Raw genomic sequence first — 13,689 nt, 5'->3', positions numbered from 1 at the left:
AGTCTGAACACTCCTTTGGGAGGAAGGGTGTATTCAAAATCAGATCTGGAGCTGCATTCTTGGTCTTGAGCCCCTCTCTGTTTTGTCTCCCTCCCTCCCATCCCCTCCACAATCAGGTCATCTTGTAAAGGTCATTGTGCAATATCTGGAAAAATATTTAAAGCAGAAAACAAAGGCATGTTCCCAAGCTTCTGCTTCTACTCTTTGCTTTCATATAGTGATACAACTTTTCAAATAGACACAAGAGAAATTAGGAATATAGGAACTGCCATACCATGGTTCATCTAGTCCAGTATCCTGTCTCTGGCAGTAGTCAGTACTAGAAGCAAGAAATTCCATAAAGGATAAGTAGGAAATAAATTGACCATGAGGGAAATTTCTTCCTACCCTTGAGCAGTTAGCAGTTACCAGATGCTGAAGTTTCACAGGATGCCAATGCACAAGAATCCTTTTATTTTACAGGGAAACTAATGTTTATAATTCTGTTTGTCCCTGTGACTGGTAGTCCGGCCGTTAAAGGCAGTAGTGCCTTGTAGTCAGCCCACCCCACCACATGGCACGGCCTTTCAAGGATTTGAAAGGTCCAAACTAAGGACCTAAATGGGATGTGGAGAGAGAGGAAGCAGTTCTAGGTACTTGGGAGAAAATCCCACCACTATATCTTTAAGGGCCTGGGAGCCAGGAGCCTTGCAGAGAGGGAAAAAATGTAGGCCATTATCAGACAGACTTTCTCTGCTGCCCCAAAGAGGCAGACGCTCTCTGCTGGTAGCAGACAGGCTGGCTGGCAAAGGGGCCTTGAATCACCCGGGATGCCATGATTGCCACCATCACTACTTTCAGAGAAAAGGCAGGCTATGAGGCTAAATAACTGCAATACAGGTGGATGTCTCCCTGTACCAGAAGAGCAGGGAAGGTGGTTGAGGGCATATGTGAAGGCAAGGGGATGGACAGGATAGTTGTATCCAAAAATGCATCCTTGTCAGATTTTGCTCCCAGTGGCAAATTTTGACATGATACGTAGCAGTTTATACTTCCTTGTATAAAATACGATCCTATTGAAATGTTCATTCTGTATTGCGAGAACAGGGAGCAATTTCTGTGCTTTTCTCTCTTTTATTCATTGGAAACTGTATCCCCCATCCCAGGGATAAGAGGAGGAAGGGCATGCTACTTCTGAAGCATGACAGACAGAAGCACTTCAGAAATTGCTTTCTCTCTTCTGTCAATTCCCTAATCCAGGAGAATAAGGGTGTGGAAATTACCCTTCCCACCGCTAAAAATTGGTTCATTTATTCACTATTATTTCCCCATTCAGTATATTAAAATACTTAGCTAGAAATTACTTTAATTGCTTTGGCCCTTGTTCAAATGTACAGTGAAGTAGGACTTGCTACAGTTCCTCCTTTCAACACCTACCACTTCACATTCAGTGTTTTCCAAAGGGCCACATCCCACAATATTTGATCTGGCTGCTAAGCCTTGCTCGCGCAAACAGGAGTGTATCATGCAATGGGACTATTTGTTTCAGAAACTGACACGATTACTGACATGCGGTAGGGCTGCAAGATCAGACGTTACCTACCAGTGTATAGGCAGAACATTTTTCCTGTAACACCAGGTCTTAAGGTTTATCTTTAGGGTTGAAATAAATGGGACATTTACAATCAAATCTTATCAGTATCTCATCAGCCATAAACAGGTTGTGGAGTGGAACTTTTTCACTCCTAATATGTTAAGAGAACTGTTGTCTGCTAGGAAAATCTAATGAAGGGAGCTAACATGAAAACTTGACTGGACTCAAAAGGTATGTTTACATCAGCCCACCGCAGTGATAGATTGATAGATTTGGGCTTGCAGGGCCCATGTAGACTAAGATAGTGCTTTGAAGTTGCAGGTTGGGCTCTGAAGCTTAGGCTTCAAAGCCCAAGGTCCAGACAAAGGTGCAATGTTTAAACAGTTCTTTTTAGTGCAGTAGCATGATCCCTGCAAGCCCAAGTCCATTGACCCAGGCAGGAAGGCTCATTGCTGCTGGCTGTGTAGACATACTTAAAAAAAGAATATCCTAGGAGACCTCTTTACCCAGCGAGCACTTTATCAGGAGTCCATGCAATCTGCTAGCTTGCGTTGCAATGTTAACTGACCACTATACAGAGGGGCCCTGATTCAGCAAAGCACTTAAGCACATGCTTAACTTAAAGCATGTTTTTAAATCCCTCCCTATTCAGCAAAGAACATAAGCACACATTTAACTTAAAAAAAACTTGCTGCTGTAGTAAAATATCAGTGATCTGTATATTTGCTCATTATTTATAAAGCATTTACACAATGTAAACTTTGAAAATCAAGTACATGAATTTTAACCATTTCATCTTATTTGTTTTACATGAAGAAAGAGCACTGGCAATTTCATAGAATGCTGTGAAATGCTTCATTAAATGATGGAAGGAGGTCATAGAGAAGGGAGGCAGGGCAAGGAGAGGTGCTATAATTGATGAGATAAAAAAAGAGAATCTTCTTTTCCCAAATCCATTCCTCAACTCTTACAGATAACACTCCTCCACAAACACCCAGCTGCAGAACAGCTCCCCACAATAACCAACCAGATTCTTGGTTCCCACAAAGCTCCCTTTGTGCTCCAAGGGATCTTAATTGGCCCTAAATAGGCAACTGAGAATTCCGCCATGCTTGCTTTGCATCATTTGCACCCTTGCATCCATTGTACAGGATGGGTAGAAGGCACATCAGGGGCAGGATGGGGTGGAGGCAAAGCACAATGCACTTTGATTATCCAAGTATGTTGGCACGGTGCCTATGGACCATTGCAGCCACTGTATGTGACAGCATCTCCATGGTTTTTCTGACTTGGGCCAGAAACTGAATTGGCCCCCACCCAGCCCCAGGATCAGGTGGCTCCAATCCAGTTTAGCCTCCCCTCCCCCCCCCACCAGCTGCACCAAGCTTGACACAGCTGATGATTCAGCCTCGAATAAAAATAACTTTCTTCTGTGATTTTAAACATACCTAGTGTAATCTTCCAGCACAAAGGGGGAGAATCATAATTTCATGCTTCATGAAATTTGAGAAAGAACAAGAGAGACAGAGACATCAATCAATCCGATACTACAGTGGTGAGCACCACAGAAAAGACCACAAGGAAATTAATAAATCTGTGTTCAGTACAGGGTTTGAATAGTGTGCAGTAATAAGCCATGAGGCCATTAGACAATGAGGATATAACAAGATATTGAATAGCTGCTCATTCTATTGTATAGAACATTGGAAAAAATCCATTTTCAATTTGATTTATTGTTGCCCCTCATTTTTTCAGTAGTTAGAGAAAGGGCATCCCATTTTCTATATATTTCTATTATATATCCATTTAAAGTAGACACTGTAATACCCTCTTCCCCAGGAGTCACAGAGCTAAAGCCAGCAGGAGGGTTAGAGGTGTTTGATTAGAGGATCACAAGGAGCTAGTGCTCATTGGACATTGGATATACGGAGCCAGTTTCAGCCTATTAAATGCTCGCTTTGGGGATGGCGGGGTGGCGGGGGGGGATCTACTAAGGTGTCTGGATGTGGTGTGAAAAAAAATTAAAGGGATAGTGGCTGGAGACTTTCTGTTACATAGGAGGAGGCTGGAACCTGTGATGTGCCCCCTCCAAAGCTGTAGTTAAAAGGATGGACATCCTGATTCCCCAGGAGGCATAAGCTGTTATCACCAAAGGACTCAGTCAACATGAAGCCCTGCCTGTTCTTTCTCTACCAGAGTGCCCACACAGTAAGCATCACACTAGTATCAGCCCTCATGACTTAAGGCTGTTCTGCAGCTGCAGGTCTGGCAGTGTTGCCTGCATTGGCCCTGATGAGTGAAGAATTTGGCACAGTTTCTGTGGTTCTTTCACACTATCAAATACGGCGCCATTCCCACCAATATGTCCACCACACTGTTGAGTCCGGTAGGAAATAGCTGGGTTTTCAAATACAGTGAGTTTGTTTTGACAGTTTTTTAGTTTTCCTGTGGGAGTCTCTAAACCCTTTCATCTCCTTTATACTTTTATGTTTCATGTATTCAGAAAGGTTCTCCAATTCTGGCGCCATAGGAGTTCAGATCTAATATTTAATTTTCTTATCCAACAGTTTTCCCCATAAGCCCTGGTACTTTTGCAACAGGTCTGTGCTACAGTTGTGAAATTAAAAGGAAAACAATCCCACTGATTCAACAACAGTGAAATATTTGCATAACAAAGATGAGACAGACTGATAGATCAGTTCGAAACTTGAAAAAGGGGAAGTTGTAGGGAGACAGAGTCCAATAAAACATATAAGTTAAGCAGTTTTTCTTTTCTTTTTTGTTTGTTTAGAGAAGAAGTGGGAAAAAAGCCTTGCATGCAGTTAAAAAGATCCAAATCCTAATAAGATCTAAAGGTGCTGCATAGACATGGACGATTACATTAATGAAAGCAAAACTCAGTACGTCCCTTGGCCCACGCCACTTCCAGCAGCTCCCATTGGCCTAGAGCAGCGAACCGTAGCTACTGGGAGCTGTGATCAGCCAAACCTGTGGATGCGGCAGGTAAACAAACCAGCCCGGCCCAGTAGGGGCTTTCCCTGCACAAGCGGTGGAACAAGTTTGGGAACCACTGGTATAGGCTAACATTGGTTAAAACCAATCTTTACAAGCCCTTGATACGATACTCTCTTTTTCTTCTCTCTCCTCTCACTCACCCACACAAAAGCTACAACTCATTGGCTCCCAGCTGCACCACATTTCCAAATTATATCACCCTTGCCATACACCTCCTTTTGTTAGTATGATTTTTAAATGCTTTGCTCCCCAGGATAGTCTTATAAAGAGGCTGAAGAGTCTCAGTCACACAGAAAAGTGTTCTGGCTGGAAAGGAGCTCTATAACGGATACCGTAAACTGTCAGCTGTTAGACAAAATGGTGCTGGTTATAGGCAGCAGTAAATCTTGGACACCTTTCACATAACAGATCCCCCAGAGGCCCAAGCACTAGAATTTTCTTTGGATTTACTGGATAGAAAACTAAATCAGTGTGTGTACAGTTCAAGGTTTGAAGAAGATTACAAGAAATTGGCTGTTGTTTTCCAAGCATGAATTTGAAATCAGAGAGCACTATGTGCATCGCAGAGGTTGTGAAAATACCAAGCCATTCCAATTTTTTATTCAAAGAAAGCTGTTACTTCCTGCCACCACAAATAAGCAGTGCATTCCTGAGAGGTCTGCATGATCTAGAGCAATTAGTCCTATAGACCAAACATTCCATCCTTACCCAGGCAAAACTCCCACTGACTGCAGCATTTGGCTCACAATGTGGGTTATCATCAAATCACACGCCAAAGAGAATAGATGTAATATGAATGGTGATAAAGAGCAGGCCTTTTGGAGTTTACGGGCCAGATCCTGGGCTGCCAATGCAGATATTTTCCATACTCCTGCCTGTGCAAAGCAACCCTCAAGCAAGCATAGCTGGCCACAGTTGGATCGCTCCAATGCATAGGGATCTTCCAATAGTGTAGGGTTAGTTGACTGCCCTATGCCAGTACACAGGGAATAACTGGGGCTTCCCTTTGCTTCAGTATCAATCTTGTGTGGCTATTGGCAGCCAGTGTAACTTAGAGCAGCCTTAGAGCAGTTAGCTCCAACTCCTTAGTTTCACAGTGAGCTGCTTGCCCTTAGACAAGAATCTGTGCCTACATTTGGAGTTACACACCACATCTGTTTCTTGAGTTACGCTCTTTCGGAAAAGAGCAATAAGGCGCAAAGACAGGAAAGATCCTCAGTGCATCTTAATAATCTCCAATTGCAAGTGCAGATTATTTTTCCCTGTTGCCTTATATTATCTCCACATAGTATGAAACTTTGTGTTTTAGTACCTGTGTGAACCCAAGAGAGGCTGGCCACTTACAGTACTCACATTCATGCCTAGCTGGCTCCTGCCACTGAATGCTACTCTTGGTCTGTTGATAGAAGAAACCTCTGTAAATAAATTTACATTGACCTGGGTAATTGTTGAGCCTCCCCAGTACACCCAAACCCAAGGGTGCCAATAATGTGCCAGGTGTATGGAGGCAAGCACTGTATGTGCTTCAGGTGCTAGGCCTTGTGTTTTCCAGTAACCACTCAGATACATGGACTAAGTGAAAGGGTGTTTTATTAGTGATGGTAGGAAAGGGGAAGGTTGCGGATACCCTAGGTACAGAGGCTTAAACAGTTCCAGTTCACACTGAGTTATAGTGGCTCTTGTTTGGGCTCCTGGGGTGCAGTCCAGTCGAGAGTTAGGACTCTTCAAGCCTAGTGCCTGGGGTGCCCTCTCCAGTCCAGTCTCTGTTCCAGCAAACAGGAGCTTGTGGGCTTTAGACCAAGCTCAGATAGTGTCTCTCAGGGTATGTCTACACTACGAAATTAGGTCGAATTTATAGAAGTCGGTTTTTTTGAAATCGGTTTTATATATTCGAGTGTGTGTGTCCCCACAGAAAATGCTCTAAGTGCATTAAGTGCATTAACTCGGTGGAGCGCTTCCACAGTACCGAGGCAAGCGTCGACTTCCGGAGCGTTGCACTGTGGGTAGCTATCCCACAGTTCCCGCAGTCTCTGCTGCCCATTGGAATTCTGGGTTGATATCCCAATGCCTGATGGGGCTAAAACTTTGTCGCGGGTGGTTCTGGGTACATATCGTCAGGACCCCGTTCCCACCCTCCCTCCCCCCGTGAAAGCAAGGGCAGACAATCATTTCGCGCCTTTTTTGTCTGCTGCCAGCCAAAGATGTAAAGGATAGATGGAGTGGGTCAGAACAAGAAATAGACCAGATTTGTTTTGTACTCATTTTCCTCCTCCCCTGTCTAGATCACACTGCAGTCACTCACAGAGAAGGTGCAGCGAGGTAAATCTAGCCATGTATCAATCAGAGGCCAGGCTAACCTCCTTGTTCCAATAACAACGATAACTTAGGTGCACCATTTCTTATTGGAACCCTCCGTGCAGTCCTGCCTGAAATACTCCTTGATGTACAGGCACACCCTTTGTTGATTTTAGCTCCCTGAAGCCAACCCTGTAAGCCGTGTCGTCAGTCGCCCCTCCCTCCGTCAGAGCAACGGCAGACAATCGTTCCGCCCCTTTTTTCTGTGCGGACGCCATACCAAGGCAAGCATGGAGGCCGCTGAGCTCATTTTGGCAATTAGGAGCACATCAACCACCACACGCATTATCCAGCAGTATATGCAGCACCAGAACATGGCAACGCGATACCGGGCGAGGAGGCGACGTCAGCGCGGTCCCGTGAGTGATCAGGACATGGACACAGATTTCTCTGAAAGCATGGGCCCTGACAATGCATGCATCATGGTGCTAATGGGGCAGGTTCATGCTGTGGAACGCCGATTCTGGGCTCGGGAAACAAGCACAGACTGGTGGGACCGCATAGTGTTGCAGGTCTGGGACGATTCCCAGTGGCTGCGAAACTTTCGCATGCGTAAGGGCACTTTCATGGAACTTTGTGACTTGCTTTCCCCTGCCCTGAAGCGCATGAATACCAGGATGAGAGCAGCCCTCACAGTTGAGAAGCGAGTGGCGATAGCCCTGTGGAAGCTTGCAACACCAGACAGCTACCGGTCAGTTGGGAATCAATTTGGAGTGGGCAAATCTACTGTGGGGGCTGCTGTGATGCAAGTAGCTCACGCAATCAAAGATCTGCTGATATCAAGGGTAGTGACCCTGGGAAATGTGCAGGTCATAGTGGATGGCTTTGCTGCAATGGGATTCCCTAACTGTGGTGGGGCTATAGACGGAACCCATATCCCTATCTTGGCACCAGAGCACCAAGCCGGCGAGTACATAAACCGCAAGGGGTACTTTTCGATAGTGCTGCAAGCTCTGGTGGATCACAAGGGACGTTTCACCAACATCAACGTGGGATGGCCGGGAAAGGTGCATGACGCTCGCATCTTCAGGAACTCTGGTCTGTTTCAAAAGCTGCAGGAAGGGACTTTCTTCCCAGACCAGAAAATAACTGTTGGGGATGTTGAAATGCCTATATGTATCCTTGGGGACCCAGCCTACCCCTTAATGCCATGGCTCATGAAGCCGTACACAGGCAGCCTGGACAGTGGTCAGGAGCTGTTCAACTACAGGCTGAGCAAGTGCAGAATGGTGGTAGAATGTGCATTTGGACGTTTAAAGGCGCGCTGGCGCAGTTTACTGACTCGCTTAGACCTCAGCGAAACCAATATTCCCACTGTTATTACTGCTTGCTGTGTGCTCCACAATATCTGTGAGAGTAAGGGGGAGACGTTTATGGCGGGGTGGGAGGTTGAGGCAAATCGCCTAGCTGCTGGTTACGCGCAGCCAGACACCAGGGCGGTTAGAAGAGCTCAGGAGGGCGCGGTACGCATCAGAGAAGCTTTGAAAACCAGTTTCATGACTGGCCAGGCTACGGTGTGAAAGTTCTGTTTGTTTCTCCTTGATGAAACCCCCCACCCCTTGGTTCACTCTACTTCCCTGTAAGCTAACCACCCTCCCCTCCTCCCTTTAATCACCGCTTGCAGAGGCAATAAAGTCATTGCTGCTTCACAGTCATGCATTCGTTATTCATTCATCACACAAATAGGGAGATGACTACCAAGGTATCCCAGGAGGGGTGGTGGAGGAGGGAAGGAAAATGCCACACAGCACTTTAAGCACAGCACTTTAAAAGTTTACAACTTTAAAATTTATTGAATGACAGCCTTCTTTTTTTTGGGCAATCCTCTGTTGTGGAGTGGCTGGTTGGCCGGAGGCCCCCCCACCGCGTTCTTGGGCGTCTGGGTGTGGAGGCTATGGAACTTGGGGAGGAGGGCGGTTGGTTACAGAGGGGCAGCAGTGGCAGTCTGTGCTCCAGCTGCCTTTGCTGCAGCTCAACCATACACTGGAGCATTCTGGTTTGGTCCTGCAGCAGCCTCAGCATTGAATCCTGCCTCCTCTCATCACGCTGCCGCCACATTTGAGCTTCAGCCCTGTCTTCAGCCCGCCACTTACTCTCTTCAGCCCGCCACTTACTCTCTTCAGCCCTCCACCTCTCCTCCCGGTCATTTTGTGCTTTCCTGCACTCTGACATTATTTGCCTCCACGCATTCGTCTGTGCTCTGTCAGTGTGGGAGGACAGCATGAGCTCGGAGAACATTTCATCGCGAGTGCGTTTTTTTTTTCTTTCTAAGCTTCACTAGCCTCTGGGAAGGAGAAGATCCTGTGATCATTGAAACACATGCAGCTGGTGGAGAAAAAAAAAGGGACAGCGGTATTTAAAAAGACACATTTTATAAAACAGTCGCTACACTCTTTCAGGGTAAACCTTGCTGTTAACATTACATACATAGCACATGTGCTTTCGTTACAAGGTCGCATTTTGCCTCCTCCCACCACGTGACTACCCCCTCAACCTTCCCCCCTCCCTGTGGCTAACAGCGGGGAACATTTCTGTTCAGCCACAGGCAAACAGCCCAGCAGGAATGGGCTATACTGAGTGTCCCTGAAGAAAAGCACCCTATTTCAACCAGGTGACCATGAATGATATCTCACTCTCCTGAGGATAACACAGAGAGAGAAAGAACGGATTTTGGTTGAATGCCAGCAAACATACACTGCAATGCTTTGTTCTACAGTGATTCCCGAGTATGTGTTACTGGCCTGGAGTGATAAAGTGTCCTACCATGAAGGACGAAATAAGGCTGCCCTCCCCAGAAACCTTTTGCAAAGGCTTTAGGACTACATCTAGGAGAACCGCAAATGCCAGGGCAAAGTAATCCTTTCACATGCTTGCTTTTAAACCATGTATAGCATTTTAAAAGGTACACTCACCAGAGGTCCCTTCTCCGCCTGCTGGGTCCAGGAGGCAGCCTTGGGTGGGTTCGGGGGGTACTGGCTCCAGGTCTAGGGTGAGAAACAGTTCCTGGCTGTCGGGAAAACCGGTTTCTCCGCTTGCTTGCTGTGAGCTATCTACAACCTCCTCCTCATCATCATCTTCTTCGTCCCCAAAACCTGCTTCCGTATTGCCTCCATCTCCATTGAAGGAGTCAAACAACACGGCTGGGGTAGTGGTGGCTGAACCCCCTAAAATGGCATGCAGCTCATCATAGAAGCGGCATGTTTGGGGCTCTGACCCAGAGCGGCTGTTCGCCTCTCTGGTTTTCTGGTAGGCTTGCCTCAGCTCCTTCAGTTTCACGCGGCACTGCTTCGGGTCCCTGTTATGGCCTCTGTCCTTCATGCCCTGGGAGATTTTCACAAAGGTTTTGGCATTTCGAAAACTGGAACGGAGTTCTGATAGCACGGATTCCTCTCCCCAAACAGCGATCAGATCCCGTACCTCCCGTTCGGTCCATGCTGGAGCTCTTTTGCGATTCTGGGACTCCATCATGGTCACCTGTGCTGATGAGCTCTGCATGGTCACCTGCAGCTTGCCACGCTGGCCAAACAGGAAATGAGATTCAAAAGTTCGCGGTTCTTTTCCTGTCTACCTGGCCAGTGCATCTGAGTTGAGAGTGCTGTCCAGAGCGGTCAGAATGGAGCACTCTGGGATAGCTCCCGGAGGCCAATACCATCGAATTGTGTCCACAGTACCCCAAATTCGAGCTGGGAACGTCGATTTAAGCGCTAATCCACTTGTCAGGGGTGGAGTAAGGAAATCGATTTTAAGAGCCCTTTAAGTCGAAATAAAGGGCTTCACTGTGTGGACGGGTGCAGGTTTAAATCGATTTAACGTTGCTAAATTCGACCTAAAGTCCTAGTGTAGACCAGGGCTTAGTGTGGTCCCTCTGTGATGGATCCCTGCCCAGTTAACGCTGCTCCCTGATAAGTTCCACACAGACCTGCACCCAACTGTATGTCCCGGCAGTCACAGCCTGTTCCACATGTGGCTCTGTGCACAGTTCCTGGGGCTTCTCTCCAGCTCCCTGCTGCCATGCAGCTCCCACATCCAAACAGAACCTGGCCGCTTCCTGGTTCAGCACCTTTTTGCTTATCTGGCCAGGGGAAAAGGAAGTGAAGTGGGGAGGCTGCTGATGGAAATTTTAATCCCCTACTTTGCACACTAGGTGCAAATCAGCAAATGTTGAACAAATTAATTCACAGCAAATATTTTCAGGTCTACAGTAAAACGCAACGATTACTTAGTGATAGTTTCTATATAGAGTCCTGAGAATACAACAGTTGTATTTCATTCAAAAATTATTTCCTGTATATGAGTCAGTGAGGCAATATCTATCCCGGGGGAACTAGTAAAAATCCCATTGCTTGAGTGATTTGTAAGTGGACTGGACAAGGTACTTGAGACTGTAAAATGGACAGTCCTGCTGTGGCTTTGGAGTACGGGTAGAAAGAATTAAGGCCTGCTGCATTACCTGTTGAAATCAATGGAAAGGCTCCTCCTAGCTTCAATGAACATTTGATTAGGCCCTAAAGGGTGCTTTTTTCCATTTCTAACTCTCATGACTTTTATTAAAACCTCCCTTTTCACAAACATAGGGCCAAATTTCACCCTGTAAAATGGATGCACAAATCCCATTGTCTTCAGTGGGATTTTTTGCATGCATGACTTGGGCCTGTTAAAAGTAAATTATAAACAATTGTTTATAGGGCTCGTTCACCTTGAAAAGCTATAAGAAACTTTGCCAAACATTACCTTTAAAAAAGTGTGTCTGTTTAACAAATCAGCATGGGAACACACATACAAGACTGTCTTTTTTGTTATGCTGGTACAGTGCCTAGTAATAGATCCTTGATCTGTGACTGGAGTCCCTAGGTGCTACCACACTACAAATAATAAATAATTATAACATACATCTACACTGTGATGAAGTAGTGTTAAAAATATTCACTCTTTTCATTTACACTTGAATACACATAAGCCCACAAGAGATTCCCTATTCTTTTCAATTCCAAGCTCTTCTTCTTAGACCAAGATCACAGATCTTCTTTTAAGATCATTTAATTCAAACAGTGTATGATGCATTCAACTAAAGTACAGCCAAGCAATATGTCAGTGCCAGCTTAAAGAGTAAAATAAAGGTGGTTTTAGAATTTATTATACACTTAGCATTAGAACCCGTGGGAAACTGGAACACACAACTATAATGTAAGATGTGTCTCCATTTGCCCTGTTTAAATAAACATTGGCACTAAAATTTGAGATTTTTCTCATGTCATGGGAAGAGGCAGTAGCTGCTGAGTTTGCAGGGCCAACAGAATTTCTCCCTCTCCTTGTCTTATATCTCCCTCTAGTGGCTATGTTGCTCTTGTAACTGAGGCATCATAATTTAAAGCAACAAATTGACTGAAGATTTTCATGTGACACCTTTTAACAAGGGCCATATTTACACCATACGTGCTCCTAGGTACTGCATTTTCAGTGCCACACCCTCCCCACCTCCCACCTACAGCTGACTTTCATGTTTCACACAGTTTTAGAAATGTAAGGCACCTCTAGAACTCCAACACCCCAAGGTACATGCCTACTGTGCCTAATTGGAAATCCAGCCCTGCTTTTAACTGGTCATCACTTCAGCCCGTGGCCTCCAAACTTCCAGGATGTGCTGGACCTTGTTCTTAATAACTTTCTCTGAAACAACAGTCATGGCTAAACTTTTGCAGTAGAAAGATCGAATTGTACATCCTTGAGTGACATAAATTTGAGAAACAGGTCTATCTTGCCAAGATCAAGAACAAATAATAATTCTCAACATTATGGACCATAGGTATGGAGAAACAATAAGATATACAGTTTTATAATAACAACATGATGTTGCCTTTTCCTTATCCTGATATCTTTTAGGATTAGGTGATGAACAGGAGAAGCAGAAAGATGATGATCTTAAACATCATGAACTTGAAAGTTGAACGGCATATCAGAACTGAACTTCCATCTCATTAAAGGGATAGAATGGATACAGTTCTAAATTACCCCTCCAAGATTCCAAAGGAATAAAGCTATTTTAACATTCAAGCTGTTTCTTTTCCCAGTTGTATTGAAAGGTTGTGAGTCAGTCACAGTGGACCAGCCAATATGATCTAAAAAAAAAAAGTTGAACAGTAAAGAATTTAGGTTCTGAATAATTAATGTCTCTTGCTCTTTTCCAAGAATCTTAATAATATGTCCACCAGCATTACCGATTTCACATCATTTCATACAGCGGTACTCTACTAATGCCCAAACAGATAATTCAACAAAAATAATTTATCTGGCAAATTTCACTTTTTTATTGTTTGCATACACTCTATGATATTCTCAACTGTATTTCAGAGTAACAGCCGTGTTAGTCTGTGTTCACAAAAAGAAAAGGAGTACTTGTGGCACCTTAGAGACTAACCAAAACAGCTAACTAACAGCTCACGAAAGCTTATGCTCAAATAAATTGGTCTCTAAGGTCCCACAAGTACTCCTTTTCTTCTTTCAACTGTATTTGCTATTCAAAACAATTCATTTAATTTATTCATGAAATAATGCTCAATCTTCTGATGGTTCATAAATTTTGAATTGTGAATGCTCAGAATTTGCAGTTCACACTGTATTTGTTAATTGTGTGAGTTGTGATATTGTTTCTGTTCTCTAATTTATAATTGTCAATGTTACAACTGAATGCGCAATTCAAACATCATACTATTTTGGTTAGTTATATTGTCAAGGTTCCTTCCCTACTC

General features: G+C 44.7%; 1 protein-coding gene across 1 annotated transcript; it reads right to left on the bottom strand.

Annotated features, from left to right (window-relative positions):
• Positions 1-9,019: 9,019 nt before the first annotated feature.
• LOC140915718 (myb/SANT-like DNA-binding domain-containing protein 7) lies at positions 9,020-10,498 on the bottom strand. The gene is made up of 2 exons (XM_073355875.1): positions 9,856-10,498; positions 9,020-9,268 (listed from the first exon to the last, which is right to left on the bottom strand). Exons 1-2 carry the CDS (start codon positions 10,436-10,438, stop codon positions 9,183-9,185), a joined length of 669 nt encoding a protein of 222 aa, XP_073211976.1. The 5' UTR covers positions 10,439-10,498; the 3' UTR covers positions 9,020-9,182.
• Positions 10,499-13,689: the final 3,191 nt, after the last annotated feature.

Source organism: Lepidochelys kempii, chromosome 8 (genome assembly GCF_965140265.1).
Source record: "Lepidochelys kempii isolate rLepKem1 chromosome 8, rLepKem1.hap2, whole genome shotgun sequence".
In the NCBI taxonomy this organism is placed as follows: domain Eukaryota; kingdom Metazoa; phylum Chordata; order Testudines; family Cheloniidae; genus Lepidochelys; species Lepidochelys kempii.
The sequence above is the reverse complement of the archived record's forward strand: the minus strand, read 5'-3'. Positions and strand labels throughout refer to the sequence as shown.

Bases quoted from the DNA above. Each gene is read 5' to 3' on its own strand.
- LOC140915718 (XM_073355875.1), bottom strand. From the start codon at position 10,438: ATGCAGAGCTCATCAGCACAGGTGACCATGATGGAGTCCCAGAATCGC. The intron at 9,269-9,855 runs GTGAGTGTACCT...TTTCTCCACCAG, and splicing joins AGGCGGAGAAGGGACCTCTG to CTGCATGTGTTTCAATGATC.